The following is a 17,154-nucleotide window of genomic DNA, read 5'->3' as shown; positions in this document are numbered from 1 at the left end:
TGCTAGCCCTGGAAAAAGATAAGAAAGGTTTAAAGCCTAAAGAACGATGCTGTGATGCATGTAGCATTGGGCAGCGATGTCTTAAATTGACAAGAAGGGATAGTGGAAAGGAGAGCGAAATAAGCCTGTGGGAATACCATCCATTTGCCCCAGGACGGGAAGGGCCTCTTCCCAGGCCAAGGGAGGAACAAGGGGATCCTAGCCCCTTAAAGGAGCTGGAACGATGGTGGAAATCTAAGTTTGGGCACAGTCCTCAGAAACTAGATAACACTTGGGAGGAGGATAGTCCATTAAAATCGGGGATGGACAAGAAGGAAAGCAGCCCGCAGGGACCAGATAGTCCACAGGGGTCGGGAAGCTACAACGATGCTGACAGCCCACCCAGATTAGAAGTTGAGAGGGAAGAAGGCAGCCCACATGGAACAGAGAGTCGAGGGGAGACACGCAGCCTCCCCGAACTAAGTCCATATGGGGATGGTAGTACACCCAAAAGTGGAGGTTTTGGGAAATCAGGTACCTGTAGAATAGAAACTAGCACACCGAGGACTGGGGATAACTCACTGGGAGGCAACGTCTCTAAGCTAAGGCATAGTGAGAAGAATGACACTGAGACATGCGAAAGGGAGGTAGAGAACAACTCACAGAAGCTGAATATAATAATTCAGATAGAGGATAAGAGAGATGGAAGGGGAACAGAAGATGAGGACAGTAGCCCGGAACAGGATAGGCGTCGGCAGATGCGGGAAGAAAGGCGACAGATGCAGAGCGAGGCGCGGCTGGACTGCGTAAACCATGCCAGGGGGGTAGTAGGAAAAGAGTTAACAGAAATAGAAGGTGAAGATGAAGAACAGGGAAAGGGAAAGAGAAAGGAGAAAAGAAAGAATAGGGAAGACATTGAGGCACAGGAAGATCCTGGGGAAGGGACTAGTCATTCGTATTATACCAGATCTGTGGCACGGAGGGAAGCAAAGCAAGAAGAGGAACGGAACCATACAATAGCTCCTCTCCGACAACTTATGCCAATGGTAGGAGAAAGGACCAGGGTAAAGGTACCGTTCTCCACAAGTGATCTGAACAATTGGAGGGATGAGGCAAGGAACTTCAGGAGGAATCCAGAGGGAGTAGCGAAGAGGTTTGAATTAATGGCAAGGAATTTAGATATTGATTGGGAAGATATAGAGGTGATGTTGTCAGAATTGACAGATACAGAAAGGGAACTCGTATTGGAAACAGGAAAACGACATGCTCAAGTATTATCAGGGAGACTAGAAGATAATTTCCCCAGTAGTAAACCAGAATGGGATCCGGGCAACGAAGAGCACTATCGACGATTGGTGCAGTACAGAAAGCTGATAGCGATGGGCTTGCGTAATGCAATCCCTAAGGCTATCAATTGGTCGATGTTATATGACATTAGGCAGGGAAAGGATGAGACCCCGTCAGAGTTTTTGGATAGACTTAGGGCAGCCATGAGACAATACACACCCCTGGACCCGGCAACGGAAGAAGGGAAACAACACCTGTTAGGGTTAATGATGGGACAGAGTAACCCAGACATGAGAAAGAAATTGCAAAAGCTTGAACATCCAGAAAATAAAAACCTGGAGGCCTTGCTGAATGAGGCATGGAAGGTACATAATAATAGAGAAGTTGAGGAGAAGAAAAGGGAGGACAGGAGGATAGCTCGAGTAGTGGCTGTGGCAGTGGCAGCTCAGAAGACAGGTTGCTCGGAACCTGGAACCAGGGGTAGGGGTAGAGGCTACCCGGTGAGAGGGGGAGGGAGGTTCCAACCCCACCCAGCTAGAGTAGGGCCAGATCAATGTGCATACTGCCTACAGACGGGACACTGGAAACAGGAATGCCCCCAGTTAAAGAGAAGGCTAATGGCCACCACTACCACCACACAGCACGAAAGTGAATGAGGGGGACCGGTGGGCCATACCCTAGCAGACCCACTGGTTAAAATGGAGCTAGGGGAAGGTAAAAAGGAATTGGACTTTTTGATTGATACGGGAGCAACCTTTTCGGTTTTAAATCAAGAATTGGTACCCAAAAGTGATGAATTTGTACAAGTTGTGGGAGCAACAGGCCAACCAGAAAAAGCTTACTTTTTGAAACCTATCAAATACAAAATTGGGAAACAAATGGGAATACACCAGTTTCTGTATTTGCCAAATTCGCCAAAACCTCTACTAGGGAGAGACTTACTAGAGAACTTGGGAGCCATAATAAAGTTCAAAAAGGACAGATTTGAATTTCAAGTAAAAGAAGAACAACTGATTACAGCCCTAAGCCTAACAATCAGTTGTGTGAAACCTAAACCTGAGAATCACAATTTTGAGCGAATCCTGAGCGAGGCATACCCATTAGTATGGGCTACTGATATACCTGGAAAATCAAAACAAGCAGCACCGATTGTTGTTGAACTTAAAGACGGGGCAAGACCGGTGGTAAGAAGACAATACCCTTTGAGAATAGAAGACAGGAAGGGGATTGAGCTCATAATCAAAAGGTTTCTGGAACTGGGGTTATTGGTAGAATGTGAATCGGATTTTAATACACCAATCTTGCCAGTAAAGAAACCTAATGGAGCTTATAGACTAGTTCAGGACTTGAGAGCAGTAAACGAAATAACCAAGATATTACATCCTTTAGTTGCTAATCCATACACGCTTTTAACTAGACTCAAGGATAATTTGGCCTGGTTCACTGTATTAGACTTGAAAGATGCATTTTTCTGCCTTCCTTAGCTCCCGAGAGTCAAAAGATTTTTGCCTTTGAATGGGAATCTGTAGATAAAGGAAGAAAGACCCAACTTACCTGGACGGTATTGCCCCAAGGATGGGCGAACTCCCCTACGATTTTTGGGAATCAGTTAGCCAAAGAATTAGAACAGTGGGAAAGGCCGCTGGGAGATGGCACCCTTCTGCAATACGTAGATGACCTCTTAATAGCAACAGTAACAGAGGAAGAATGCATTGAATGGACTATTTCCTTGTTAAATTTCCTGGGTTTAAGTGGATACCGAGTCTCTCAACAGAAAGCACAGCTGGTGCAAAAAGAAGTGGTGTACCTGGGATACGAAGTCTCCAGAGGACAGCGATCCCTGGGAGCAGCTAGGAAAGAGGCCATCTGTCAAATGCCTAAACCAGAGACAGTGAGAGATCTGCGCGCCTTTCTGGGGATGACAGGTTGGTGTCGGCTATGGATCTACCAGTACGGGATACTTGCTAAACCACTGTACGATTTGTTGAAAGAAACCAAGGATGTTCTAGTTTGGACTCCCGAGGCAGAAGGGGCCTTCAAGAAGTTGAAGCTGGAGCTAATGAGAGCACCGGCTTTAGGTCTCCCAGATGTATCAAAACCATTCTGGCTGTTCTCCCATGAACGACAAGGGATGGCCCTAGGAGTCCTGGCACAGCAGTTGGGAACACACAAGAGAGCTGTGGCCTACTTCTCCAAGCGATTGGATGAAGTAAGTAAAGGATGGCCAGGCTGTCTGAGGGCAGTGGCTGCAGTAATAATTAACATAGAAGAGGCCAGAAAGCTCACACTGGGCCAAAAGATGACTGTGTTAGTATCTCACACTGTGTCGGCTGTGCTGGAACAGAAAGGCAACCATTGGTTGTCCCCATCCAGATTCCTAAAATACCAGGCCATCTTGGCTGAATCAGATGACGTAACCATTCAGGTAACTAACATTGTGAACCCAGCTTCATTTCTAGAAGGGAGAGCCCCAGCAGAACCCATCGAACACGACTGCCTGGAAACAATTGAAGCCGTCTATTCCAGTCGCCCAGATCTCAAAGAAGAGCCGCTCGAAGGTGCGGACAACTGGTTCTCAGATGGCAGCAGCTTCGTGAAGCAGGGAGTAAGAATGGCTGGCTATGCAGTCACCACTACAGAAAGGGTAATTGAGTCAAACCCCTTGCCTGCAGGGACCTCAGCCCAAAAGGCAGAGCTGATAGCTCTGACCCGAGCCCTGGAATTGGCAGAAAACATGCAGATTAATATATGGACAGACTCTAAATATGCCTTCTCTGTTGTACATGCTCATGGGGCCATCTGGAAAGAAAGAGGACTATTGACTACACAAGGAAAAACAGTCAAACATGCAGAAGAGATTCTGCGATTGCTAGAGGCGGTCCAACTCCCAGCACAAGTGGCCATAATGCATTGTAAAGGACATCTGAAAGGTAACACTATACCAGAGATAGGGAACAGGAAGGCAGATACAGAAGCTAAATTGGCGGCCACAAGAAATAGGGAAGCGGAAATAGCGGCCCTAATACCAGGGGAGCTGGATATCAATATCCAGCCAGATTACCAAGAATCAGATCATAGATGGATTCAAAGGAATAAGGGCAAAATACTAGAAAATGGTTGGGGTCGATTAGAAACAGGACAGTTAGTGATACCAGGAAACGTGATGTGGCAGTTTGTGAAGACAGAACATGAGAAGGCCCATTGGGGCCTAGATTCGCTTTACCAATATTTGCAGACCAGAATAGCAGGACCAAAATTATTTACTACTATAAAACACGTTACGTCCCAGTGCGAGCGGTGTCTGAAAAATAACCCGAACACAGGAACCAAAGTACATCAAGGAGCCATAAATCGAGGTAAATTCCCAGGTGAAGTATGGCAAATTGATTTTTCTGAACTCCCAAGAAAAGGGGGGTTTCGGTATTTGTTGGTACTAACTGATACATTTTCTGGGTGGCCTGAAGCATTCCCTTGTAGGACAAATAAGGAAAGAGAAGTGACTAAAGTACTGTTGAATGAAATTATTCCACGGTTTGGGGTACCAAAGAGCATTTCTTCGGATAGAGGTACACACTTCTGTGCAAAAGTGGTGAGAGCAATAAGCAAAGCATTACAAATCAAATGGCAACTACACACACCTTATCGTCCACAGGCCAGTGGGCAAGTGGAAAAGATGAATCATCTCATCAAACAGCAAATTGCCAAAATATGCCAGGAGACTAATTTGCAGTGGTATCAGGCTTTGCCTATTGCTCTGCTTAGGCTGAGAGTCAAACCAAGATCAAAAGAAAAGTTAAGCCCATTTGAAATTTTGTATGGTAGACCTTATGCTATGCCAGTTGTAAATGGGGACGCTATAGACCAAATCGGTAATCAGTATATTTATGATTATGTAATTACGGTGGGGAAACAGTTTGATAAGAATGCTACTGTGGTGATAGGGCACCAACCTAAACAACCCGACTGCAAATTGCATCCGTTTAATCCCGGTGATTGGGTGTATGTTAAGAATCTTTTAGGAAAACCCCTACAAGAGAAGTGGGAGGGACCTTTCCAAGTGCTGCTGACTACCTTCACCGCGGTTCGGATCAAGGAGCGACCTACGTGGATCCACTATTCACGGGTCAAGAGAGCTCCGGAAAACAAACAAGAGGAGATCAAACCTGCCCTAGATGTACAGACTTCTGAGTCAGCTGTCTCCGCAGGATCACGTGAGAATTCAACATAAACTAACATTGACTTTGCCAAAACCTTTATCCCTCATAGCAGAATTTAATGCCGAAGCTAGAGCTGCATTGCGTAGCACGCCAATACAGTGGATAGGGTGGGTTGAAACATACAGTCAACAAGGACCTGACCCACAGGACCCTATTCACGATCAGCCGTGTTTTGGGTGTGGGGAAAGAAATTGTGTGGGACTAATTGGATTTCTTTGTGGAGGTTGTGATAGAAAATTTTGGAACGTACAAAGTTGTTTACTGGACCTCCAATGTTATGAGTGTAGCTGCAAAGAAGCAAGGGAAAATGACGACTATTTGGCCTTAGAGAAATTCGCCAACAGACCCATTTTAGAGGCTAGGGAATTGTTTGAAGCTCCCGAACAAATTGTATTAGGGTGGTGCCATTGGAAAGTACACCGCTGGTTACAATATTGTTTGAAACTTAGTCGTTCTAAGGTTTTATCGACCCGTTGCTATTCTTCTGTCCCACGACATCCACTAACAAGTGACCAAATTGGACCCTTTAAAAAACAAAGAGATTTAGACACTGAACTAGAAAAGACTATTTTACGAGTAAAACAGATTCACACCAAGCAACGAGAACGCCAAAAGAAACAAAATTTACAGCCAGACATTATGACCCCGACTCCACCCCAAACCTTTACAACTCTGATCATTGGACTAATGATAGTGCTTCCCCAAGGCTCTGCCCCAATAGACCCATAGTCTCATGCGCACCAGTGTATCCACCCAGAGTTGGGAACGAGAGGGCCCTATTTCGAGGTTTATGCCTTACGTAACAATCAGCCATATGCAAGTGAGGTGTGGGATCAGCCCTCCATGGTAGCATACAAGGGAGACCAAGTCCAAATTGGGTGTCGAGAACTTGACCCAGAGGAAGGGAAAACAAGGCGGCTAGTATTAACAATTAAACCCTTGATGCCAGCCTTTAAACATAACCTAATTACCTTTAGTACAGTGAAAATGGGCAGGCCCACAGTCTGGATCCAGCAAAAGGGCCCAATTTCATGTCAGTGGAGCGACTTCAGGGAGGATCCACCTGGATCACAACAACCGATAAAGGGGGTGATTTAGAAGATTCACTTGGGGAGCTACGCCCTCAAAACATAACCTATGACCCTCACCCCCTTCTCCATTCTCCGGGAGAAATTGTAATATCTAGTGGTCCTGAGGGAGGAAAAGCACTGTGTGAGATGGCATTTAGATTGGATCAGTCAATGACGTTCACATGTGAAAGGGAGTTGAAAACACTGGGACAGGATATTAGCTCCCTCGGGCGTGCCCTCGGGCGTGCTGTCGATTATAGGATACAATTACCAGAAGACGTGATCCCATTGTATCCAGATCTAGACTTGCCTCAAGAAACCACCCTACCAGTGGAGTGTAAAGCAGTACACAACCTAACCTTTATAGGGCCTCAGGTGATAAGAAAATCTAACGAACTAAAATTATTGTTAGACCCCACTTATTCCCTGAAAAAGGTGCAAATGAACATTCACACCGATATTACTTATTTGCAAAAGGATTGCCGACCATTTATACAGCAAAGCCTTAAGGGATGGAATGCATGGCTAGCGACAAGGTCTCATCACAGAAAAACAAAAAGAGATCTAAGTGGGTGGATTGGCACCGGATTTGGTATAGTAAACACAATAGATCAAGAGGTATTAGTAAACAAATTAAGTACCGTCACATCGAGCTTAGGAAAGCTTAAGGTGCCTCTCAGTACATCCATGCTTACATTAGCTGAAACACAATCGCTAGTGGTGAAATTACTAACCATGGTAGTGAACCACACTGCAGAGGATTTTGTGAAGCTCGCTAACTACACAGGGGAACTTGGCAAGGACATTGCACTCGCTATCCAATGCTCTCAGACGCAACAATGGGTACAGTCGGTAGCGGCAGGAATAATGAGAGAAGGAACGGCAGGTATATTACCTCAAGAAATAAGGGAAACAATATTAAAGGACAATCATACTACACGATTTGAAAGGGACCATCAAGCTTGGTGGCAGTTAGTAAACTTCACTTACGAACCTCAACAAGAACACGTTGAAGCTTATGTCCTCACCATTAGTGCGGCAGAGGAAAGAGGTATCTTTCCCATCCTCACTTTAGGGACAATGCATCAAGATGTCATTGTCAGGCCAATAAACCATAACGTTTGGGCCAGTTATGATTACACCAAAAACAAGTGGCAATCGGTTAGCACAGAAGCATGCATCCCTAGAGGACAATTAGGCTATGTTTGCGAAAATGCTGTGGTAGAAGCCGAAGATTTATGCTTAGATGCTGAAAATAGTGTATGTACCTTAGAAATGCTTCCGCATGATAAAACACAATCACAAGTTTACTATATAGGAAATGGGTGTGCTTGCGTAAGGACAGCTTGTGACAACGTCACTATAGATAATTGCCTAGCAGAGACTAACAATACTAACTTTTGTGCATGCAACTTTACCAAGATCATAGGTTGTGATTTTCATTACACTGTCCCAATAACTACCCAACAGCTAATTAACGCAAATTTCAACCTATATCAAGAGATACCGAAATTACAAATAGGGATGGACGTCAAAATTCTCAAAGCAATGCTTGCACACCCTGAAGTAAAGAAATTGGTGCAAAAGGTGAATCAAACAACTAAACGAATGGTATGGCAGATAGAACACAATTCAGAAAAGATAAAGAATGTCCTGACCGAAGTAGAACAAGTAGGCCAGCATCACTGGTGGGACATCTTTACAGGATACTCCCCAACAGCTACACAGGTCTTCCATTACCTGGTGCACCCAATGCTAGTAGTAATTATAGCTTTGTTATTACTAACTCTTACAAACATTTGTTTGTGGTGGAGACTAAGAGGCATAATGAAGAGGACCCAAATGATTTGGGCAATGGCACGAGCCTATCAGCGTCCTGTGGGACCAGAACTTGACGAAAGAATTCGTAAGCTATAAGAAAAGGGGGGAATGAAGCCCCAAAGCAGATAGCCTCCAAGAAATAATGAGTTAAAACATAGAATGTGAGGCATTTGAAGAAGGTATAATATTAGGAAACACATAGAGCAATTAATCAGCTAAAGCATGAAACACAATGACAGGAAGGAGATAGGGATAGGGGGAACTGATGGGCTAAGCATGTTCAGAGCCAACAATGTCAAACTGACCCTAAGAACTCTGCCAAGCCATAGAGACCAAGCCAAGTACACCGGGGATTGACCAATTTAGGGAAGGGGTTCAAAAGTTTAAAGAGGAAGACTCATCGGAAAGACCCCGTCTATGATGAAGGCAACAGGAACGACCACCTGAAAATTCCCCAAAAGAGATGTCTCCACCTACGCTCCGCCCACGCTCCGCCTACACCACGCCCCATATGAATATGCATGATTATGCATCTGATCTGATGTAATCCTATACCCAAAATTGTATATAAGGCTTGCTTTTGTTATGTGAACTCAGAAATCCATTTCGTGATTTCTCCGACGCGTCGTAATAAAATACCTCCTGCTTATCTGACTTAGGCTGAGTCTCTTAAGCAGTTATTCTCGCCTTTTGGGGCAAAATTCGGCATCAGCTCTGGAGAGCATCGTACCTTCGTCTTTAGCGTCTTTTGTGGTCTACATCCTAGCAGAAAGCTTTTCCACTCTGTCTGGCAAGGAAAACCTGCGGGAGCACAGAAAACATCTCCCATCGTGTTCTGGACGTTGCACGGAGGTCTGCCAAGTGTTTGACAAGAAGAAAAGAAAAGCTGTCCAAAACAGCTTCTTATCGAATATTCATGTGATTGGAAACGTCAGGAAAGTGTACGGTACTGTTTTCTATCAGTTGGCAAGTTGCGCACACAATCCCAGTGTTGTACAGCTTCCTTCTTCACCTTTCCGATGCTGCCGCTCTCTCCGGCTCCCGGAGCCGAAGAAGCGGCTTCTTCGCGCAAAGACGATTGTACCGGGCACAGTGCTCTCCTTAGCGCCGCTTCTGCCGAAAGAAGCCCGGGAGCGGCGCTTAGCTCCGGAGAGCATCGTACCTTCGTCTTTAGCGTCTCATGTGGTCTACATCCTAGCAGAAAGCTTTTCCACTCTGTCTGGCAAGGAAAACCTGCGGGAGCACAGAAAACATCTCCCATCGTGTTCTGGACGTTGCACGGAAGTCTGCCAAGTGTTTGACAAGAAGAAAAGAAAAGCTGTCCAAAACAGCTTCCTATCGAATGTTCATGTGATTGCAAACGTCAGGAAAGTGTAAGGTACTGTTTTCTATCAGTTGGCAAGTTGCGCACACAATCCCAGTGTTGTACAGCTTCCTTCTTCACCTTTCTGATGCTGCCGCTCTCTCCGGCTCCCGGAGCCGAAGAATGGGCTTCTTCGCGCAAAGACGATTGTACCGGTCACAGTGCTCTCCTTAGCAGGCTTCTGCCGAAAGAAGCCCGGGAGCGGCGCTTAGCTCCGGAGAGCATCGTACCTTCGTCTTTAGCGTCTTTTGTGGTCTACATCCTAGCAGAAAGCTTTTCCACTCTGTCTGGCAAGGAAAACCTGCGGGAGCACAGAAAACATCTCCCATCGTGTTCTGGACGTTGCATGGAAGTCTGCCAAGTGTTTGAAAAGAAGAAAAGAAAAGCTGCCCAAAATAACTTCCTATCGAATGTTCATGTGTTTGGAAACGTCAGGAAAGTCGATGTTACTGTTTTCTATCAGTTGGCAAGTTGCGCACACAATCCCAGTGTTGTACAGCTTCCTTCTTCACCTTTCCGATGCTGCCGCTCTCTCCGGCTCCCGGAGCCGAAGAAGCGGCTTCTTCGCGCAAACACGGTTGTACCGGTCACAGTGCTCTCCTTAGCGCGGCTTCTGCCGAAAGAAGCCCGGGAGCGGCTCTTAGCTCCGGAGAGCATCGTACCTTCGTCTTTAGCGTCTTTTGTGGTCTACATCCTAGCAGAAAGCTTTTCCACTCTGTCTGGCAAGGAAAACCTGCGGGAGCACAGAAAACATCTCCCATCGTGTTCTGGACGTTGCACGGAGGTCTGCCAAGTGTTTGACAAGAAGAAAAGAAAAGCTGTCCAAAACAGCTTCCTATCGAATGTTCATGTGATTGGAAAAGTCAGGAAAGTGGATGGTACTGTTTTCTATCAGTTGGCAAGCTGCGCACACAATCCCAGTGTTGTAAAGCTTCCTTCTTCACCTTTCTGATGCTGTCGCTCTCTCCGGCTCCCGGAGCCGAAGAAGCGGCTTCTTCGCTCAAAGACGATTGTACCGCTCACAGTAATCTCCTGAGCGCGGCTACTGCCGAAAGAAGCCCGGGAGCGGCTCTTAGCTCCGGAGAGCATCGTACCTTCGTCTTTAGCGTCTTTTGTGGTCTACATCCTAGCAGAAAGCTCTTCCACTCTGTCTGGCAAGGAAAACCTGCGGGAGCACAGAAAACATCTCCCATCGTGTTCTGGACGTTGCACGGAAGTCTGCCAAGTGTTTGACAAGAAGAAAAGAAAAGCTGTCCAAAATAACTTCCTATCGAATGTTCATGTGATTGGAAACGTCATGAAAGTGTAAGGTACTGTTTTCTATCAGTTGGCAAGTTGCGCACACAATCCCAGTGTTGTACAGCTTCCTTCTTCACCTTTCCGATGCTGCCGCTCTCTCCGGCTCCCGGAGCCGAAGAAGCGGCTTCTTCGCGCAAAGACGATTGTACCAGTCACAGTGCTCTCCTTAGCGCGGCTTCTGCCGAAAGAAGCCCGGGAGCGGCTCTTAGCTCCGGAGAGCATCGTACCTTCGTCTTTAGCGTCTTTTGTGGTCTACATCCTAGCAGAAAGCTTTTCCACTCTGTCTGGCAAGGAAAACCTGCGGGAGCACAGAAAACATCTCCCATCGTGTTCTGGACGTTGCATGGAAGTCTGCCAAGTATTTGACAAGAAGAAAAGAAAAGCTGTCCAAAATAACTTCCTATCGAATGTTCATGTGTTTGGAAACGTCAGGAAAGTTGATGTTACTGTTTTCTATCAGTTGGCAAGTTGCGCACACAATCCCAGTGTTGTACAGCTTCCTTCTTCACCTTTCCGATGCTGCCGCTGTCTCCGGCTCCCGGAGCCGAAGAAGCGGCTTCTTCGCGCAAACACAGTTGTACCGGTCACAGTGCTCTCCTTAGCGCGGCTTCTGCCGAAAGAAGCCCGGGAGCGGCTCTTAGCTCCGGAGAGCATCGTACCTTCGTCTTTAGCGTCTTTTGTGGTCTACATCCTAGCAGAAAGCTTTTCCACTATGTCTGGCAAGGAAAACCTGCGGGAGCACAGAAAACATCTCCCATCGTGTTCTGGACGTTGCACGGAGGTCTGCCAAGTGTTTGACAAGAAGAAAAGAAAAGTTGTCCAAAACAGCTTCCTATCGAATGTTCATGTGATTGGAAAATTCAGGAAAGTGGATGGTACTGTTTTCTATCAGTTGGCATGCTGCACACACAATCCCAGTGTTGTACAGCTTCCTTCTTCACCTTTCTGATGCTGCCGCTCTCTCCGGCTCCCGGAGCCGAAGAAGCGGCTTCTTCGCTCAAAGACGATTGTACCGCTCACAGTAATCTCCTTAGCGCGGCTACTGCCGAAAGAAGCCCGGGAGCGGCTCTTAGCTCCGGAGAGCATCGTACCTTCGTCTTTAGCGTCTTTTGTGGTCTACATCCTAGCAGAAAGCTTTTCCACTCTGTCTGGCAAGGAAAACCTGCGGGAGCACAGAAAACATCTCCCATCGTGTTCGGGACGTTGCACGGAAGTCTTCCAAGTGTTTGACAAGAAGAAAAGAAAAGCTGTCCAAAACAGCTTCCTGACGAAAGTTCATGAGATTGGAAAAGTCAGGAAAGTGTACGGTACTGTTTTCCATCAGTTTCCAAGTTGCGCACACAATCCTAGTGTTGTACAGCTTCCCTCTTCACCTTTCCGATGCTGCCGCTCTCTCCGGGTCCCGGAGCCGAAGAAGCGGCTTCTTCGCGCAAAGACTATTGTACCGCTCACAGTGCTCTCCTTAGCGCGGCTTCTGCCGAAAGAAGCCCGGGAGCGGCTCTTAGCTCCGGAGAGCATCGTACCTTCGTCTTTAGCGTCTTTTGTGGTCTACATCCTAGCAGAAAGCTTTTCCACTCTGTCTGGCAAGGAAAACCTGCGGGAGCACAGAAAACATCTCCCATCGTGTTCTGGACGTTGCACGGAGGTCTGCCAAGTGTTTGACAAGAAGAAAAGAAAAGTTGTCCAAAACAGCTTCCTATCGAATGTTCATGTGATTGGAAAAGTCAGGAAAGTGGATGGTACTGTTTTCTATCAGTTGGCAAGCTGCACACGCAATCCCAGTGTTGTACAGCTTCCTTCTTCACCTTTCTGATGCTGCCGCTCTCTCCGGCTCCCGGAGCCGAAGAAGCGGCTTCTTCGCTCAAAGACGATTGTACCGCTCACAGTAATCTCCTTAGCGCGGCTACTGCCGAAAGAAGCCCGGGAGCGGCTCTTAGCTCCGGAGAGCATCGTACCTTCGTCTTTAGCGTCTTTTGTGGTCTACATCCTAGCAGAAAGCTTTTCCACTCTGTCTGGCAAGGAAAACCTGCGGGAGCACAGAAAACATCTCCCATCGTGTTCTGGACGTTGCACGGAAGTCTGCCAAGTATTTGACAAGAAGAAAAGAAAACCTTCCCAAAATAACTTCCTATCGAATGTTCATGTGATTGGAAACGTCATGAAAGTGTAAGGTACTGTTTTCTATCAGTTGGCAAGTTGCGCACACAATCCCAGTGTTGTACAGCTTCCTTCTTCACCTTTCCGATGCTGCCGCTATCTCCGGCTCCCGGAGCCGAAGAAGCGGCTTCTTCGCGCAAAGACGATTGTACCGGTCACAGTGCTCTCCTTAGCGCGGCTTCTGCCGAAAGAAGCCCGGGAGCGGCGCTTAGCCCCGGAGAGCATCGTACATTCATCTTTAGCGTCTTTTGTGGTCTACATCCTAGCAGAAAGCTTTTCCACTCTGTCTGGCAAGGAAAACCTGCGGGAGCACAGAAAACATCTCCCATCGTGTTCGGGACGTTGCACGGAAGTCTTCCAAGTGTTTGACAAGAAGAAAAGAAAAGCTGTCCAAAACAGCTTCCTGACGAATGTTCATGAGATTGGAAAAGTCAGGAAAGTGTACGGTACTGTTTTCTATCAGTTTCCAAGTTGCGCACACAATCCTAGTGTTGTACAGCTTCCCTCTTCACCTTTCCGATGCTGCCGCTCTCTCCGGCTCCCGGAGCCGAAGAAGCGGCTTCTTCGCGCAAAGACTATTGTACCGCTCACAGTGCTCTCCTTAGCGCCGCTTCTGCCGAAAGAAGCCCGGGAGCGGCTCTTAGCTCCGGAGAGCATCGTACCTTCGTCTTTAGCGTCTTTTGTGGTCTACATCCTAGCAGAAAGCTTTTCCACTCTGTCTGGCAAGGAAAACCTGCGGGAGCACAGAAAACATCTCCCATCGTGTTCTGGATGTTGCACGGAGGTCTGCCAAGTGTTTGGCATAAAGAAAAGAAAAGCTGTCGAAAACACCTTCCTATCGAATATTCATGTGATTGGAAACGTCAGGAAAGTGTAAAGTACTGTTTTCTATCAGTTGGCAAGTTGCGCACACAATCCCAGTGTTGTACAGCTTCCTTCTTCACCTTTCCGATGCTGCCGCTGTCTCCGGCTCCCGGAGCCGAAGAAGAGGTTTCTTCGCGCAAAGACGATTGTACCGGTCACAGTGCTCTCCTTAGCAGGCTTCTGCCGAAAGAAGCCCGGGAGCGGCGCTTAGCTCCGGAGAGCATCGTACTTTCGTCTTTAGCGTCTTTTGTGGTCTACATCCTAGCAGAAAGCTTTTCCACTCTGTCTGGCAAGGAAAACCTGCGGGAGCACAGAAAACATCTCCCATCGTGTTCTGGACGTTGCACGGAGGTCTGCCAAGTGTTTGACAAGAAGAAAAGAAAAGCTGTCCAAAACAGCTTCTTATCGAATATTCATGTGATTGGAAACGTCAGGAAAGTGGAAGGTACTGTTTTCTATCAGTTGGCAAGTTGCGCACACAATCCCAGTGTTGTACATCTTCCTTCTTCACCTTTCCGATGCTGCCGCTCTCTCCGGCTCCCGGAGCCGAAGAATCGGCTTCTTCGCGCAAAGACGATTGTACCGGTCACAGTGCTCTCCTTAGCGCGGCTTCTGCCGAAAGAAGCCCGGGAGCGGCGCTTAGCCCCGGAGAGCATCGTACCTTCGTCTTTAGCGTCTTTTGTGGTCTACATCCTAGCAGAAAGCTTTTCCACTCTGTCTGGCAAGGAAAACCTGCGGGAGCACAGAAAACATCTCCCATCGTGTTCTGGACGTTGCACGGAGGTCTTCAAAGTGTTGGGCATTAAGAAAAGAAAAGCTGTCCAAAACAGCTTCCTATCGAATATTCATGTGATTGGAAACGTCAGGAAAGTGTAAGGTACTGTTTTCTATCAGTTGGCAAGTAGCGCACACAATCCCAGTGTTGTACAGCTTCCTTCTTCACCTTTCCGATGCTGCCGCTCTCTCCGGCTCCTGGAGCCGAAGAATTGGCTTCTTCGCGCAAAGACGATTGTACCGGTCACAGTGCTCTCCTTAGCAGGCTTCTGCCGAAAGAAGCCCGGGAGCGGTGCTTAGCTCCGGAGAGCATCGTACCTTCGTCTTTAGCGTCTTTTGTGGTCTACATCCTAGCAGAAAGCTTTTCCACTCTGTCTGGCAAGGAAAACCTGCGGGAGCACAGAAAACATCTCCCATCGTGTTCTGGACGTTGCACGGAAGTCTGCCAAGTGTTTGACAAGAAGAAAAGAAAAGCTGTCCAAAACAGCTTCTTATCGAATATTCATGTGATTGGAAATGTCAGGAAAGAGGAAGGTACTGTTTTCTATCAGTTGGCAAGTTGCGCACACAATCCCAGTGTTGTACAGCTTCCTGCTTCACCTTTCCGATGCTGCCGCTCTCTCCGGCTCCCGGAGCCGAAGAAGCGGCTTCTTCGCGCAAAGACGATTGTACCGCTCACAGTGCTCTCCTTAGCGCGGCTTCTGCCGAAAGAAGCCCGGGAGCGGCGCTTAGCCCCGGAGAGCATCGTACCTTCGTCTTTAGCGTCTTTTGTGGTCTACATCCTAGCAGAAAGCTTTTCCACTCTGTCAGGCAAGGAAAACTTGAGGGAGCACAGAAAACATCTCCCATCGTGTCCTGGACGTTGCACGGAGGTCTGCCAAGTGTTTGGCATAAAGAAAAGAAAAGCTGTCCAAAATAAATTCCTATCGAATATTCATGTGATTGGAAACGTCAGGAAAGTGTACGGTACTGTTTTCTATCAGTTGGCAAGTTGCGCACACAATCCCAGTGTTGTACATCTTCCTTCTTCACCTTTCCGATGCTGCCGCTCGCTCCGGCTCCCGGAGCCGAAGAAGCGGCTTCTTCGCGCAAAGACGATTGTACCGGTCACAGTGCTCTGCTTAGCGCGGCTTCTGCCGAAAAAAGCCCGGGAGCGGCGCTTAGCTCCGGAGAGCATCGTACCTTCGTCTTTAGCGTCTTTTGTGGTCTACATCCTAGCAGAAAGCTTTTCCATTCTGTCTGGCAAGGAAAACCTGCGAGAGCACAGAAAACATCTCCCATCGTGTTCTGGACGTTGCACGGAGGTCTGCCAAGTGTTTGACAAGAAGAAAAGAAAAGCTGTCCAAAACAGCTTCCTATCGAATGTTCATGTGATTGGAAAAGTCAGGAAAGTGGATGGTACTTTTTTCTATCAGTTGGCAAGCTGCGCACACAATCCCAGTGTTGTACAGCTTCCTTCTTCACCTTTCTGATGCTGCCGCTCTCTCCGGCTCCCGGAGCCGAAGAAGCGGCTTCTTCGCTCAAAGACGATTGTACCGCTCACAGTAATCTCCTGAGCGCGGCTACTGCCGAAAGAAGCCCGGGAGCGGCTCTTAGCTCCGGAGAGCATCGTACTTTCGTCTTTAGCGTCTTTTGTGGTCTACATCCTAGCAGAAAGCTCTTCCACTCTGTCTGGCAAGGAAAACCTGCGGGAGCACAGAAAACATCTCCCATCGTGTTCTGGACGTTGCACGGAAGTCTGCCAAGTGTTTGACAAGAAGAAAAGAAAAGCTGTCCAAAATAACTTCCTATCGAATGTTCATGTGATTGGAAACGTCATGAAAGTGTAAGGTACTGTTTTCTATCAGTTGGCAAGTTGCGCACACAATCCCAGTGTTGTACAGCTTCCTTCTTCACCTTTCCGATGCTGCCGCTCTCTCCGGCTCCCGGAGCCGAAGAAGCGGCTTCTTCGCGCAAAGACGATTGTACCGCTCACAGTGCTCTCCTTAGCGCCGCTTCTGCCGAAAGAAGCCCGGGAGCGGCGCTTAGCCCCGGAGAGCATCGTACATTCGTCTTTAGCGTCTTTTGTGGTCTACATCCTAGCAGAAAGCTTTTCCACTCTGTCTGGCAAGGAAAACCTGCGGGAGCACAGAAAACATCTCCCATCGTGTTCGGGACGTTGCACGGAAGTCTTCCAAGTGTTTGACAAGAAGAAAAGAAAAGCTGTCCAAAACAGCTTTTTGACGAATGTTCATGAGATTGGAAAAGTCAGGAAAGTGTACGGTACTGTTTTCTATCAGTTTCCAAGTTGCGCACACAATCCTAGTGTTGTACAGCTTCCCTC

The 17,154-nt window shown here is 47.5% G+C and overlaps 1 protein-coding gene across 1 annotated transcript; it reads left to right on the top strand.

The window, feature by feature from the left end:
* Window positions 1-737: 737 nt before the first annotated feature.
* Window positions 738-5,494, top strand: LOC132076927 (uncharacterized). The gene is given in 4 exon segments (XM_059478349.1): window positions 738-785; window positions 1,839-1,914; window positions 2,371-2,742; window positions 2,745-5,494. Coding segments are annotated over 4 exon segments (3,246 nt in total).
* The last annotated feature ends 11,660 nt before the right edge of the window (window positions 5,495-17,154 follow it).

This window comes from Ammospiza nelsoni, chromosome 9 (genome assembly GCF_027579445.1).
Source record: "Ammospiza nelsoni isolate bAmmNel1 chromosome 9, bAmmNel1.pri, whole genome shotgun sequence".
Lineage (NCBI taxonomy): Eukaryota > Metazoa > Chordata > Aves > Passeriformes > Passerellidae > Ammospiza > Ammospiza nelsoni.
Note: the sequence above shows the minus strand (reverse complement) of the source record. Positions and strands in the feature narration are given on the sequence as shown.